General features: G+C 37.7%; 1 protein-coding gene across 1 annotated transcript in view; it reads right to left on the bottom strand.

Annotated features, from left to right (window-relative positions):
* NETO1 (neuropilin and tolloid like 1) overlaps positions 1-16,324 on the bottom strand; it is a 99,374-nt gene that overhangs the window by 25,604 nt on the left and 57,446 nt on the right. The window contains exons 5-6 of the mRNA XM_063299044.1: positions 11,374-11,415; positions 11,150-11,277 (exon numbers count right to left, since the gene is read on the bottom strand). Coding sequence (XP_063155114.1) covers positions 11,150-11,277; positions 11,374-11,415 — 170 coding nt within the window. The remainder of the gene's footprint in view (positions 1-11,149; positions 11,278-11,373; positions 11,416-16,324) is intronic.

The raw sequence follows: 16,324 nt of genomic DNA, 5'->3' as shown, positions 1-16,324 counted from the left end.
TATTTACAGAAAAGGGGGAAAATATAAGAAATGTTTTGTCCTTCCTTTTCTTCTGTTAATATATTTGTCCTCAAAACTAGTAGATCTGTTGTTTTAAAATCCAGGATTGTTTAAGGGAAAAAAGGCTTTGATATTCTTCTCTTGTTTCTTTAAGCAGTGAGAACATTACCTGATTATTTTTAAATAATAAAACAAAACTATCCAGGATTTAACTTTTCTGCAATTTAATTGTGAAACATCAAAGCTCCTCTACATATCTCCTTGCTGCCTGTACTTCAAACTTTAATGGTCCAGAGCAGGGTTTCTCAACCAGGGTTCTGTGGAACCCTAGGGTTCCATGAGAGGTCACCAGAGGTTCCCTGGGAGATCACAATTTATTTCAAAAAAAAATTCAAGTTAGGCAACTTCACATTAAAGAGATAAGTTTCATTCTTTATTTTTTGTTTAAGAAAACTGTTACTGCGTATGTAAAGGCTTAGACATGAAACAAATACAATAATTTTGTAACTTCTGGCCTATATTTGAGCCTGAATGTGCAGGGGTTCCCTAAGGCCTGAGAAATATTTCAAGAATTCCTCCAGGATCAAAAGGTTGAGAAAGACTGGCCCAGAGCAATGCATAGTAGAATCAATTACAAAGTGAATCAACACTTAATCAAACCTAAGGCGGGATCAGCAATTAAAAGAATCAGTCTAAAATAATTCAGTAAAACCCTTGTGTCCAAGACAGCAAATGGGCAACAGTTAAGCTTTTGGAGTTTGGGAAATGAGGCATTCTTCCACTGAAAAGAGTGTCTTTCACTGGCCACCCAACTTCTTTATAACAACCACAAATTGTTTCTAACTTTTAAAAATAGTTTTGATGTTTTTAATTGTGTATAATTATAGTGTTTATAATTGTGTATAATTATATGTATTATAGTGTTTTTAGATATTTATTGTTGTTTTAACTTGTTGTAAGCTGTGCAGAGTCACTTGTAAAAGTGAGATGGGCAGCTAAATAAATTAGGTAAACAAAGAAACAAACATTCTGGATAAAATACAATAAAGGACAAACAGCTATCCTGTTCTGCTTATCTTCTTGATTATACTCAGGAATTTTTAGGATGATAGGAAGACAAGGAAATACAGGATTTGATACGGCAAGAGCAAGGGAGGTATGGCCCAAAGGAAACAAGATGGAAGGAAACAGAACAAAGATGTTGCAAGAAAAATATTATTTTTCCTCTTACCCTTCATTGCAAGTATCAAACTTCATACACAAGGATCTAGTTCTTTTTAGAAAATCAGTGGTTATTCTTACTGCTACAGAAATAAATGTTTATTTGTTTAAATAACAAATTAAGCATATCAACCCAAATTCTTGCCTCAATCTTTAAGAGTCTAGGCTCAAGACTTCTAGTAGCATTTGGTATGCACTGAGAGAATTTGGAAAATAGATCTTAATGAAATAGATCTCTTGGACTGGACCATTTCTAGAAGAAATTTACAGTATAAACAAGTTGGGTTCCACAAAGCAACTGAGCAAGAATATACTGGAAGAATATCCTGGGCATTTCTAGTTCAAAAGGAACTCAGTACTGCAGCAACACTGTATTGGATGCTTTGGGTCACATACTCAGCCCTTTTTTTGGCTCCAAAGATGAAGAATGACCCACAGATAATAAAGTATTGAAATTTCCTTCAACTGGTCAAAACCATCATCTACTGGCTGAGTTAAATTATTTGCTAATAGATGAGCTTTCTTCCCCTCCCACGCCCCGCCAAAAGCAGAAAAGAGATGCAGCGAGGACCTGAATTACCATATTGAAACCTCTGACAGACACATGCGTGTAAAAAGGAGCATGGCTTTGATCATCCCATTGGGCTTACCCTAGATGCCCTGTAGATGTCCCTGCCTAAAGCATTACAGTAAGTGCAGGTATTTGTTGTGAAACTTGCATATGATTAATCAAGTTCAACTAAGTCAAGTATTGTGGCCATTTCTAATATTTTCATTCTTCTGAATCATTTCCTAATACATATACCACTTTAGAGAATAATCTAAATAACTTCTGACATTTCATAACTCTATTATACACCAACAACAAACTCATTATACTTACAGCAATTGGTTACCTGTCGTAATTACAACAGCCGCAACAACATTTAGCAATGTTCAAAAAATTAAAGACTGGAAATGGGAATAGAAATTATCTAAGCTAATTCCTTATCAAGGCCCTAATTAACTTCACTTTTAATGAAGTATGTCTCCTTTATGTTTTAAAGTAGTATGTACTGAAAACCTGCCATGGGAAAATCTGGTTTTCAAGAGTGGCATACGAATTTTAAAAATAAATTATAATAAGATCATATGATTAAAAAAAAAACCTACCTGATCTTGAAAGCTCTTTCTGTGAACTTAAGGAACTACTGTTCTTCACTTTTCAGTTGATCAGCTTAGAATTTGGCTAGTTTAGCACTTCTAATGAGAGGGCGATTAATTATCCAAATCAAAAGTACTAGTTTTGTAGAAAGAGACCTAAAGGAATAGTTGGTCTATAAATGGGATGGGGGTTAAATAATGGTTGATCTAGTAGTGCATGTGAAATAAAATGGCTTGCCAAAAGAGTTCAGTCGGAATGACTAGCTTCTTCCTCCTTTTCCTCCTCCTATTTTGGAGCCTGTAGAATAAAATCCTCAGTCTTGATTTTATTTTCTGATTCCTTGGATAGCAGACAGTTTATAGACTACAAATACAGAGCAGGGCTTTAGGGAGTTTTAAACCTGGTTTTACTCAGATGCTAAAGGCTATGTAGTGGCACTCTTTAACTTTCCAGTCAAATAAAATACTAGCTACTATTTCAAAGCAATCATTGATATACTAGATCCTATACAGCAGGGAAGGAAAAACTGAGTGTCTTCCTTTACTGTTACTGTTACTGTTACTGTTTCTCTTTTTTCTTTTATTAGGGAGAAAAGCAAGATTTAGGTTGCAATCCTTTGCATACTTATATTATGACCAAGTCCCAAAAACTTAAAAAATGGTAGAGAACATTTTTCCACTGGGCTATAAATGTGGAGAGTATGCGTTCCCTCGCTCATATGAGCAAGGGAAAAGACAGAGGTTAAGGCTGCATGTTTTTGCCACCAATGGAAGTGAAAACAATGGAGATCCCTGTGTTTGTGTGTGTGTGTGTGTGCACATGTGCAGGTCTGTGTGCAGCCATATTTTGTTTAGACAGGGTGGGGAAGGAGGAAGAAACTGGTAGCTGGTATTTCTCCCTTAGCCTCCATCACTGGAACAGCCATATCTCTCTGCAACTATTTGGAAATAGCACCAGCATCTCTTGAAAAATTCTTTTAAAATTGCAAAGATAGAAAAGAGTACATGGGGGGAAATCTGCTTTTAAATTAATTTTTTTAAAACATTTCCTACAGGTAGAAGAAATCAATTATTTTACAGATGAGGGTTAGAATACATCCATTTTGCTATGTGTGTGTGCAATAAATCTATTTGTTGCCATTATTTTTGTCTGAATGGCAATCTTATTTTTATAGGTGGAAGAAATGAATTTAATCATTTTAAGGCTCTATGTATTTCATTAATTTAACTATAAACTTGTACTTAAGCCTTTGCCTGCTAAATGGTAAAGTTTGAGTTGCCAAATGGTAAAGTCTGAGTTGAGCTTCCTTCTAAGTGACTTCATGGACCACAGCCATAGACTTTTCTTCGCCAACCCCTTCTTCTGGGATGCTGTCCAAATTCCAAGTGTAGTCTACAATCCTGGTGTTCCCCAGAAGTCTCCCATCCAAACTTGAACCAGACCTGGCCTATATAGCTACCAGGCCCAAACAAGTTAAGCCAGATGTTGTCATCCCCTGACCCCACCTTGTTTTGTGAATAACTATTTCTACATTGGAGCGATAAAGTGACCTTAGCATTTCAAATGCTCCCATTGGCCCCCAAAGAACACTTACCCTGACTTTGGCATAATATGATCCCCTTGTAAATAATAGCTCAACCATGCCTTCAGTTTCAAGGCTCAGCCTGGAAGACTGCTATGTGGTAAAGTATAGTTATAAATATGTAGTAATCACCTCCATTAGAATCCTTTGATTATAAACAAAAGTTTATCTGTCTTGAATACTAGAAGATGTTTCATTCTCTTGCAAGAATTTATCACTATTTATAATTCCTTAAAATATTTTCTTGCATTCTCGTAAGGAGAAACTATCCAAAGCATCTGTTATTATAGAATAATGAGTCACCTGGTCCTCTTGCATGTTAGTTCAAGATCGATACATAAATATAATATGTAATAATATTACTTAAGATTAATATTATAAGTATAATAATAGTAATTACCACGTTAAACTGTTGCAGATTTTGTGGCATCACAATAACAATTCTTTCCTTTCAACTTTGTATTTAAAAATGTTCCCATCGAAAATATACAGTTCTGAGGGGGAAATATACAATTCTAAAAGGGAAGATTTCTCCCTTTTAAATCACTAACAATTACTAGAGTTTTACAAAGGTAATTTTCTAATTTTTCACTGTAATATAATCTAGGTGCAAACCTCATATGCCAACTAGAAATAAATGGCTATTCCATTGGCAGTGGAGGAATTGAAAGAGATCTGATTAGACATATTAGTTAATATGCACAAACTGTATTGGTAAATATTTTATCCAATTATACACTACTATTTTCAAAGGAGGATATATTTGTTCTTGGAACGAAGGGTGAACAATTTAACTACTATCTCCCCATTACAAAAATGCAGTTGCTTTGCTTATTCCTATGTACTTACTCCACCCTGATGATGATCCAGAAATTCTTAAAAACCTGGCTCTTCTCCCAGGCCCTGGAGTTGGGTGGCTGCTAAGTCCCTATTGTGTGTTCTGTGTAGTAAACGGAGTATGTTTTGTCCTGACACACATGGTTTCTTTTTTTCTATTTTTTAAAACAATACTTTATAATGTAAGCCACCCAGAGTCACTTAAATCAAATAAATAAAGCAAGCAAGCATTTTGGTTTTATTTGCTATTGCTTCAAAAGAGCAAGATGGCATCTTCTTATTTTATAAATGCACACTTTTATGTTCTGTATTATAAGTGCTTTCTTATCAAACATTATGTGACTGTGAAAAAAATCCACACTGTTTCCACATTTTTGTTTGAAAATGTCAGAAAAATCTATGTTTTAAACCATTGTTCTCATGTAATTTTGACTAAAATAAAGGACAGAATTTCAGAGGTATGAATTTGGAATGTCACTGCAATGCTGTTAGCAGCAAGAACAAAAAAACCTCACTGGAGCCATGGCATATATAATTGATAGCTTCTGATTGCATTACAGTTTAAATTATTGTCTTGTCACTTTAAGGTTGGTATTTTTAAAATAATGATGAAAAAAGCAATGCAGATTGAACTGGAAGGTTTTTTTTTTTAAAAAAAATTAATTTGAACACAATAAGTGCTGACTGCATATATTAAGAGAAAATAAATTACTCCAAATTGTGGATAACATATAACTTCAGTAAAAGCCCTATCATAAGCTCTTTATAGTGAATCACTTTTGATAAATTCTGTTTCATCAGTCATTGAACGTTTGCTCTGACAAGATTGATTGGGCAAGTCAGAAAACCATCATAAGAACCTGTCTATATTTGAGCAAAGTTCATTGCAGTTTTGCACTTTCATTTGTAGCCAAAAAAATCACTTTGAAGCTAGCAAAAGTATATCTACTGGGATAGTAATAAATCTCTCTTCAAAGATACCAAAGTCTTTGAATTTTGAGAAAAACAAAACCCCATAACTAAGAGAGCAGTTTATTCATTCTAAGAGAAGATAGGCTTATATGGCCATAAAGACTGACTGACTGACTGACATAAATCAATCAATCAATCAATCAATCTTTATTTCCTAGGTATTTTGGTGCTGTTGTAATTGCCAGGCAAGAGCAATGGATTTTGCATAGCCCCAGTGGTGCTCTTGGCATGACATACTGTCAGAGAATGTAGCATTTATGTCAAGCTACTTCCCATAGTTCTGGCATTATTTGGAGGAACTCAAGTATGAGGCTTCATCTGACTAAGCTAGTGTATATTAGAGTAGATGAAAACAGAAATAGGGAAGGAGGAAGTGAACATTAGGAGAGTTATGATCCCTGAGAGGCCTTCTGCTGATGTAAGCTGTTATAGTAATCTATGTTGAGTGGAATGCTTGAAGGGTCAGGAGCCACAATTTAGCCTCCTGACCTTTTGGAGCCACAGAAAGTGATGCAGAAGGTAATAATATCACTAGAAAGGCAAGGTTTAATTTTTTTCTAACTTTTTAGTTTATTTTTTCTTCTCAACATTGGAGAGTGGGAATGGGAGAGAGAAGCCACTTATAGGCAAGCTGCTCCAATTCCCAAATTTTAACTCCATCCCCCCAAATCCTAAAAAGATGTCCAAAACTAACATTTTGGGAATGATTTAGGACCATTTTATTCAGGATTTTCAAGGAATGGGAGAGGAACAATTTGCTTTTTTTCCCCAGATACCTTCCTCCACCATTCCAGGTTTTGGGTACCAGCGTTAAAAGTAAAAGTGAGAAAGAAAACTTCTGGGTGACTTCCTTCTCCAATTCATAACTTTAATCTTGGGGGGAAAAAAGTGCTCCTGAGATTTATCTTTTTTGCTGTCTGAAGTTGTTTTTGTTAATTCAGGGTGCTAAAAGATTGCATGTAGCCTGCAAACCACTTTGCCTGCCCCAGTATTTCTTATCATATTAATATAGTTACATTTCAATTCCCCCTCTTACATAATTAGTATTCCCACTTCTTCACAACTATTTTCCCTTGGTCAACCCATAAAGAAGAAGAAATTAGTCTTCTGCAATGTAACTGAAGTCATAAAATTTAAACTCTAGTGTTCCTTGTTTCTTTCAGTTAAAAAATTTGGTTATCATGTTTTTATTCTGTTTTAATTATTAAATTATTTATTAAATTATTAAATTATTAATAATTATTGTTAGTCACCCAGAATCATGTATTTGAGATGGGCAGCCATATACATTTAATAAATAAATGTCAACAGAATAAAAACAATTGTTTGCCTGAAAGGAGCTTCTGGGAGATTTTCTCCCACATATACTCATGTTGAAGCTTATTCTCCATTGCCCTTACCTGTTTAATTGCTGATTAAAGCCTCTGCTACCATAATAATAGAGGTCTCAGAGTGCAGATGCATTAACTTCTGCCATCAGAGGTGGCAGATTATGATTATTGGGGCTTGTAGGGATAAGGTATTTCAGAAACTTAGCAGAGGAAGCATTAGGCAAGTGGAGAAGGAATGGGGTGGGGGGATAACTTTCCTTCTCCAGCAGTCCGCATTACATCAGGATTGGCTCTTCAATTTCCCTACCCAGTTATAACTGAGATAACTGCAAATGGAAAAGGACAGGCTTTATGCGTACATGTGTGATGCTGTGGGAATGACCTTGGGAGACAGGAGGAAGACCTGCAGCCAGGGCAATGGTCTGAAAAGAGGCAGCTCAGTCTGCAGGTGGGGGGAAAAGCATGGGAAGTGTTTCAGAAGGGACCCTCCCTAGTTTTCCAGAGACTAAAAAGAGAGGAGGGGAGAAACACTTTCAGTCTTGCAAGACTCTGTTTAATGTAACCTCACAACAAACATGCTCTTGGTTGTGCTTCCAGGACTACCTTGAAGGGCTGACAGTATGATACTGTGTATATGCACATTATAACCATATATATGGGTATGCCTGAATATATGCATCCATCTGTTTGCATGCCTGCCTGTAAGTCTTTAATCCATCAGCATTTTCTGAAGCCCACTCCAGCTCTGTGGACTTACTGAATGTAACTTGAATATATATGCATAGATTCTTAATTGGGGCTTTTTCTGGAGAGAGAGAGAGAAGTACAAGTCTAGGTACAGCCAACTTTATCTTCTTGTACGTTAATCTCCAAAATCCACTATCATTCTCAGGCAAATAATTGAGTGCAGAAAGAAATGGAAAAATAAACATAGGTAGAATTTCCAGGTAGCTACAAAAGGTGCCTAAGAAGGACTGGAAATCCTGTGAAAAGAGAGAGTGGAGACACAACTGCAAATAATTCCTACTAGAAGGGAAAATGGGAGATATCTGATGACAACAGAGTAGATACATACAGAGCCTCCTAAACTGCTGAAAAGAAAAGGGGTCATGAAAAGGAAATGGAAGGATAGTGTCATGAGTAAGGATGGCGAGCAGGGGGCTCCCATCCAGACTGTTAAGTGCATGCGTAGCACTGAGGAATTAGGTAGCCATTCAAAGAGACACAGATCGGGACCGCCTTAATCTTTGGGGTTTATATGGCTGGGTTTTTCCCACGCTTCTTCAGTTTGTTAGGATTCCTGTTATGTGCAAGCAATAAAACATTAGAGACCAGTTCCTTGTCTCAGCGCGTTTCCTGGCAGTTAGGACAGATAGAACTACAACCAAAGAAGGTGTCATGGGGGGCTCGGAGTCAGAGTCAGAGTCAGACGAGGACAGGCAGCCAGCCTCTGACGTAGAGTCGGAGGGCGAGCAGACAGCTCTAGATAAATGGCCGTATGAGCAGTCCGAGGACGCGGGGTCAGGTCAGTGAGCAGCAGGCGCAGGGGCTGCTGATGGGTGAGGACAAAGACTCAGAGCTGCCGCCCTCTCCCATGGCTCGAGAAAGGAGAGCGGAAAGGAAGGAGGAACAGCGGAGGTCAGCGAGGCTACGTGCGAGAAAGCAGCCCCACCCTCCTAAATAAGCTCCCCCGGGTTGGCCTCTATAGAAAGGGAACCGCAAGCCCAGATCAATCATTGGAGACAACCCTCTGCTTACCAGACTCCATGTGGCTGGACTCCTGATCGGGAACCTCGTGACCTGACTCTTGACTCTTGGACTCACTTGACTAATCTTGTTTTGATTATGAAACTCCCGTAAGGCAGGCTCGTGGGACTTTTGGGGCTTGTTTCTGTGGAGTGTGTGCATTTGCGCTCTCACTTCTTTGCCACCTGTTTGTTACCTCACCAGTTTACCTTACCAGTTTCTCAGTAAAGTTTTACAACTGCCTCCCTGGTTTATTGCAAGTGATTGGGCTGGGACAGGACAGAAGGATAGAAAGAAGGATCAGAAACTTTAAGGACTAGGTCAGAATGGCTGAAGGAGAGAATGAGCTGAGTTTGCAAGAAATGCCCCAAACAGTAAGAAAGGCTTTTTTAGGTATGTCTGAAACAAAAGGGAAGGCAAAAAGGCTGTAGGTCTGTTGCAAAAACAAAGCAAGGATACATTATGGATGATGGTGAGAAGGCAGAATGTCCTATTGTGTATTTTAAGTCTGTCTCCTCTCAGAAGAAAAATGAAGCCCTAGTTAGCCATGGTCATACTACTGGTGGAAGGTGGGAAATGCATCTCAAGCCATACAAGAACACTTAGCTAATTTAAATTACATGAAATTTCTCCAGAGCCAGATGAATTACATCCCAGATATGGAAGGAACTAGCAGAGGTGATTGCAGAACCATTAACTATAAACTTTGAGGACTCCTGGGGAACTGTTGAGTTGCAGAAGGTTGAAGGAGAGCAAATGTCTGTATCTTCAGAAAGGGGAAGAGAAAATCCTGCAAAATTACAGACCTGTCAGCTTGACATCTATGTTGGGCAAGGTCCTTTAGGAGTTGATTTAACAGCATATCTGTGAGCCTTTGCATAGGCATGCAACAGTTAACAAGAGCCATCATGGATCTGTCATAAACAAATCATGTAATACTATTCTCATCTCCTTTTTTGTCAGAGTGAGTAACTTAATATCTTGACCTCAACAAAACAGTCAACAAAGTTTCTTATGTCCTCATTAATAAAATCGTGCTAGATGCTACAACTGCAGACAGATTGGTAACTACCTATTAGATAATAGCCCTTAGTAGAGTGTCTCAAGGCACTATCCTGGGTTCTGTGCTGTTCAACATTTTTATTAATGTCCTGGATGATGGGATTGAAAGATGATGATTATATGATGAGACAAAATTAGGAGGATGTACCTATACTTTAGAAAAAATATAAGACTGAAAAAGGTCCACAGACAGGCTCGAAAAATGGACTGAAATGAACAGAATACATTTAACAGGAGAAATATAAAGTTCTGCCATCTGGGTAATAAATATGAAATAAATATGGGGAAAACCTCGCTGTATGTGTGAAAAGATTCTGGGTGTGGAAGTAGATCACAGGTTGAATGTTGACTCTAACCAACTGCATGATGCAGCTGCTAAAAAGGCATGCAATTTTACAATCTATTAAGAGGAACACAGAGCGCAGACCATGAGAAATAACTGTCCCACTGTACTCTGACTTCGTCAGGCCCCCATTGGAATACCATGTCCAGTTCAGGGCACCACAGTCTAAAACAGACATTGACAAATTGGAGTGTCTGCAGAAAACAATGAAAGTTGCATTTATAGCAAGCTGGGAGTGAGTAGAAGTTGATGGGGCAACTGGGCAGTATGGATATGCCCTTTCTGTTAAAACATTGTTCTTTAATTCTGGAAAAGTAGTATTTATATAACAGAATTACTAACTGAAAGCCCTGTATCTGGATTCCTTGAAAATATTAAACAGTAATATATTTACTGTAATATTGAAATGGTATGTGGGAAAGACCTTGGGAGATGGAGCAAAGAGATGCTGCCTAGGGAACAGTCAGATAAGAGAAAGCATAGCCCGCAGCTGGATAGTGGGCCGGGCAAGAGGCTCAGAAGGGACCCTCCCTAGTATTTCGGGCTGTGAAGGAGACAGTAGGAGAATTGTACTTTCAGACTTACAAGATTCTGTTGTGTAGCTTTACAATAAAGTAGAATTAACTTATCTGGTTGTGTTTCCTGTCTAGTCTATATAAATATAATATAAACTGCTACATAGGAAAGCCCCCAAAACTCCCTGTGCACCAAGTGACTTTAACCCTACCACGCTATCCAAAATATTTACACTGATGATTACTTTTCCCACATAGCAAAGAATGTAACAGTTCACAGGTTTCACAGACAATGCTTATTAAACAAAACCTGTTGGTACAAAATAATAAATCCTGTATCAATACAGTCACTTTCTTAAATTATGTTCCCAAATCAAAGAATGGAACAGAACTGACCTTGGATCGTGGTGGTGCTCGGATAAACCATTTACAATCAACGGCCTCAGTGTCAGAAGCTTTCCCTTCTTTCCCAATCTGCACCGATTCCACAATTCCTTCAGATCCTCCCATTTCAAACTCACAAACTGAGTAACAACAAAACACAAAGATCAAGCAAGAAGAAAGAAAATCAGATAAAATACAAAGGCTTTGAAGTGCTATGGAACACTGAACATACCGACCTGGCAATGGTTTCAAAACCCCAAGGTCCTTAAAGTCGGGATCTGAAAGTGAAACCGAGGAAGAGACAAATTAGTCTGTTTCCCCAAACATCCTTAGAAACATTATAATCTAGCTTAATCTTAATTACAGTGATCTGAAGAGAACTACTAAGGTGAATTTTTAAAATGTGATTTCTTCTTTTAAAAAGCAAGGTTACCCTCAAATGGATAATTTGCTTATTCACTGAATTTCTACTCTGCTTTTCCAAAGTGTAATGATTAAGAAAAACAAATACATTTAAGCATAGAAGAAAAACTCAATTAAAAAGATGTCCATAAAACAGACTAAACCCAACATAATTAGTTGTCCCACTCTACTCTGTAGAGCAGCTAACCCTGCTGCTGCAGCTACAGTCTGCCCAACTATATAATATTTACCTGCTGGAACAAGAAAGTAACAAAGAAACTAGCCTCATGTCCCTTCACTAAACATGCATATTATCTGCACTGCTTAAAAAATGGAAAGGACTAATATAAAAGCTAAATGAGATTTAACTCCAACATACATTTTATTAAATGAAAATTACTTTAAATATAGTTTGTGTGATTGCATTCCATGCATTTAATGATTTTGCCCTTCTGTCATGTTAAAACACTGCAGTTCAGATGCCAGAGCCCTGGAGGCTCCATCCAAATTTTAAGGGAGCCACAGTTTACCCACCACTGGTATGAAGTATATTAAGTCAGATTCCCTTTGCTTGTTCTGTCAACATCGCTCTAGCTGTCATCCCATTCATTTTATTGTTGCAATTTCCTTGAAAAATAGGGTGCTTGTTTGACTCTAGCTATGGAGAGATAATATATAAGAGTCTTCTCCATTTCCCTATTCCAGAAGCTTTTGTAGAACTATCTGCCTTGATGCCCTTCAAATCCCCAAGAGCCATCAAGAAACTATTCAAATCTATCAGCTTGAACCTGTAACAAACAGAGTTGTCAAAACAAATAGAATTATATAATATTTGTTCACTGTTCACTGAAAGTTTAAGGGGTTAATACACCAAATGCGGGATCCTTCTACCTTCAAGACAACTGAATAATCCAGACATAAAATAATACCACAACCATCACTTCACTAGCAAATCTGCAAACCTTGAGCATTTTGCAAAATGCTACTCTTCCTGTTTCAAATATATTTGGTACCTAGGATTAAGGCAAGAGCCAGTTTGGTGTAGTGGTTACCTTGAATTTTAGTCCCTCCTTAGGCATGAATCCAGCTGCTTGACCCTGGGCCAGTCACTTTCTCTCAGCCCTACGAGTGTGGCAATGGCAAACCACTTATGAAAAACCCAGCCAAGAAAACTGCAGGGACTAGTCCAAACAGTTGCCAGGAGTCAAAAACTGACTCGAGCCCCACCCACCCCCAACCAAAAAAACAAGGATTAAGGCAGCTGCATGAAATTCAGAGGATCTAAACTAAGAGTTTAACCAACTGTGTTATTATGAATATTAGTTCAGGTATCTAATACGCATAAAGGCAAAACTGAAATACTTTGGCCACATCATGAGAAGACAGGACACCCTGGAGAAGATGCTGATGCTAGGGAGAGTGGAGGGCAAAAGGAAGAGGGGCCGACCAAGGGCAAGGTGGATGGATGATATTCTAGAGGTGACGGACTCGTCCCTGGGGGAGCCGGGGGTGTTGATGACTGACAGGAAGCTCTGGCGTGGGCTGGTCCATGAAGTCACGAAGAGTCGGAAGCAACTGAACGAATAAACAACAACAAAATCTAATACGCAATGCTGATTTTATTCTTGAATATTTGAAACTGGTACAATTAAAAAAAAAGGAGGAAATGGAGGGTGATTACTGAAACATTTACAAATAACACACACAAGCTTTATCTTTGTATTTTATAAATCTGCTAAACTGTATTTTAAACATATGAATGAGATGACAATGAAACTTTTCCATAGGCTGTTGCTTTGGGCATTTTGCTTGGGAGAGGAAAGAGATGGTTTAATATGTACTGTGCTTTAAAAAATGTACTGCAGCTTATGGAAACCTACTAATCCTTTTAGAGAGCATGAACCGCTAGCCCTGAGTAAACAAGACACGCAGGGAAAAATACCCTATGAGCTCAATTGTTTAGTATTGCTTTAAAAAAAATATTGTATCTTTGTGATTCTTTTTTTATTTCTGGATGTTACTGCTTTTCTAATGCAAGTAGTAAAGTTTTACTTTATGTAAAACTGTCTATCTGTATGTATGTCTTATATACCAGTGCATTTCAGAAACAACTCCTCGTACTTAACAGCACAGCAATTACAGATACAGTAACCTTTCTGTGGTAACTCCAAAATTCAGTAAAATTAAATGTCTATGGTAAAGTAGCAGTAACAATTAAAATCACAATTAACACTAGAACATCGTAACAACCAGATAGTGTCACCACCACCACCGCTGCCACCCCCCGCAAAAAAGCTTTCCAGAAGTTCCCTCTTAATTTGCTTCTTTAAAGCAGTTAACAATGGGACCAATCTAATTTCCAGAAAGAGACTGTTCTGCAGTACCAGGGCCATGAAGGAGAAACTATACATCCTGGCCTGGTTCCAGTAAAGCTGTCTGTTCATAAGCAGAGGCTGGATATTATTCCATTGGATGGCCCAGGAGGGTGGAGGGCAATAACTCCTTTTAGCCCCGCCCCCACTCCTGGTTGGACATCTGGCAATAGGCCTTGTTTAAAACAGGGTTCCCCAAAGTGGTCAATATCAACCCCCAAGGGTTAATGGGAGTATCCATTATTGTTGTTATTATTTGTAGTACTATTAAATTAGTATTTATTAAATTATTTTCATATGATAAATGTTTGGGGGTTGATGAACAACCTGAAACTTCATGAAGAGGTCGATGAGTTGAAGAGTTTGGGGACCCCTGGTTTAAAATTGAACTAAACAGAGGAGCAATAACTACTTTTATAAAAGACTGGAAACCCGTTATGTACTTTTTGCTGAAAATGGATAAAAATGAACTGGTGATCTCTGGATTTACTGATTAAAAAGGGCTGTGTATGAGAAGAAGGGAACTATGTTATGTAATTTGGGAAGGTGGAAACAGTATTAAGTATGTTTGTGACTGCTGTATAAAAGATCAGACATCACTTCTTTAAATATTTCTTTTTTCTTTTTTTCCTTCTCTTTTCTTAGTCTATGCTGTTGTTCACTTTTCTTCTATCTTTCTTTCTTTCCTATTTTTCTTTTTATATCTTTTTCTCTTTTCTAAATTCTTTTTTTTTCTGGGCCTTTTAACTTTGTAAAAAAAAAACTTCAAATATATAGTGTATATTAAAAAAAAAAAAAGAGCCAAAGGGATCCTGCTTGCAGGATCCTGTACTGAATAGCTGGGACTACAGTTTTAGCTTTTTTCACATAATGACTGATTCCCATTCCTATCTTTCAGCATCAACTGTCTGGGACTGCTACTGACAATTACATATCGAGGTTAGCCAACTGAAGGAGAATCACTAGGTACGCCAACAAGGTCAAGCATCTTTTCTGAAAAGAAACAAGAACACCCACTGAAATGGTGGCAAAACTTCCTTTAGTAAGGGGGGAGGGGAAACTTAACCTATTACTTTAAAAAAAATAATAGGAACACCTACTTTCTCTAAAATGTAGTTGACATTATCCACTCCCAACTAACTATATGCAAAACTTACATTAACTTAGCAAAGGCTCTTCCTACAATGACAACAACATAACTCTAATTAACTCTTTATGAATTCTAATATTACCTTATACTATTCTATCTGTTCCTATTGGGACCTTGGATATTTACCCTTATTTTGCTTAGTAAGTAATCAGGGGCTACAGATGGAGAGGAAAACAATCAAGGAAAGGCTTGATACACAGTTCTTTAATTAAAAAAAAAAAGATTGGAGTGAGAAGAGGGAAGAACATCATTTTCTGTTTCATGTCCCTAGGTCTGGATTTCAGTACTGCCCCATGAAGCTGGCTCACTAATTTATTTATAATATTTATATTACACCCTATACCAGATAGCTAAAAATGTACAGTAATGGATCATTAACATCCATTCAAAGGGATCATTAACATCCATTAAAAGAATAATAGTAACAATACAAATAGAGATATAAAATACTAAAGATAAAACAGTAGCATTAAACATAAGAAAAATAAACATATTTTGAACTCTGGTGAAACTGAAATTGAGGGGGCTTGTTCCAGATCCAATGGCAATTTATTCTAAAATACAGCCCTTCCAAGAAAAAAAGCTAAATTAGTTTACGTTAATTGTATTTGTGTCAGGACCCACAGAGGTTGGTCCACTGATGTCACAAAAGCACAGGATAAATCATACAGGAGCATACAGTCCTGTAATTATTTGACGTCTACACCACGTAAGGCTTTATGCACTATCATGAGCACCTTGGATGTGCATCAGAAGGCAACTGGCAACCAGTGAAGTTATTTCAACACAGGGGTAATGTGGGACTCAAAGGAGGTCCCCTTACCACTAACGGTATTGCTTTTTGAGTCAGCTACAGGCCATCTTCAAGGGCTGGCTGACAAAAAGCACAGCACAATAATCCAATCTTGAATCACTGAAGTCAAATCTCTTCCCTCCCAGAAGGGACACACTACTGTATCAACTGAAGCTAATAAATGACTATCTTCTTCACTGAAATTGTATGGCTGTTGAGTTGGAGAATCCACAGAATGCAGAGATATTCCTCAGGGATAGAGTCTCATCCAGAACAATTACATCTCCCAGATCCTGACATTCAGCCCTGGAGTCAACAAGAGCTTAGTCTTCACCTTATTTTGCCACAGACAGTCCTTTATAAACTGGGGATTCATGGAAGCTCAAGTAACGTCTACAGCAGCTGTTCTTAGGAAAGAATCATTATAGCTAAGTATCATTAGCATATTAATGGGAACTAGTCCCAGCCTG

This window comes from Candoia aspera, chromosome 3 (assembly GCF_035149785.1).
Source record: "Candoia aspera isolate rCanAsp1 chromosome 3, rCanAsp1.hap2, whole genome shotgun sequence".
In the NCBI taxonomy this organism is placed as follows: domain Eukaryota; kingdom Metazoa; phylum Chordata; class Lepidosauria; order Squamata; family Boidae; genus Candoia; species Candoia aspera.
Note: the sequence above shows the minus strand (reverse complement) of the source record. Positions and strands in the feature narration are given on the sequence as shown.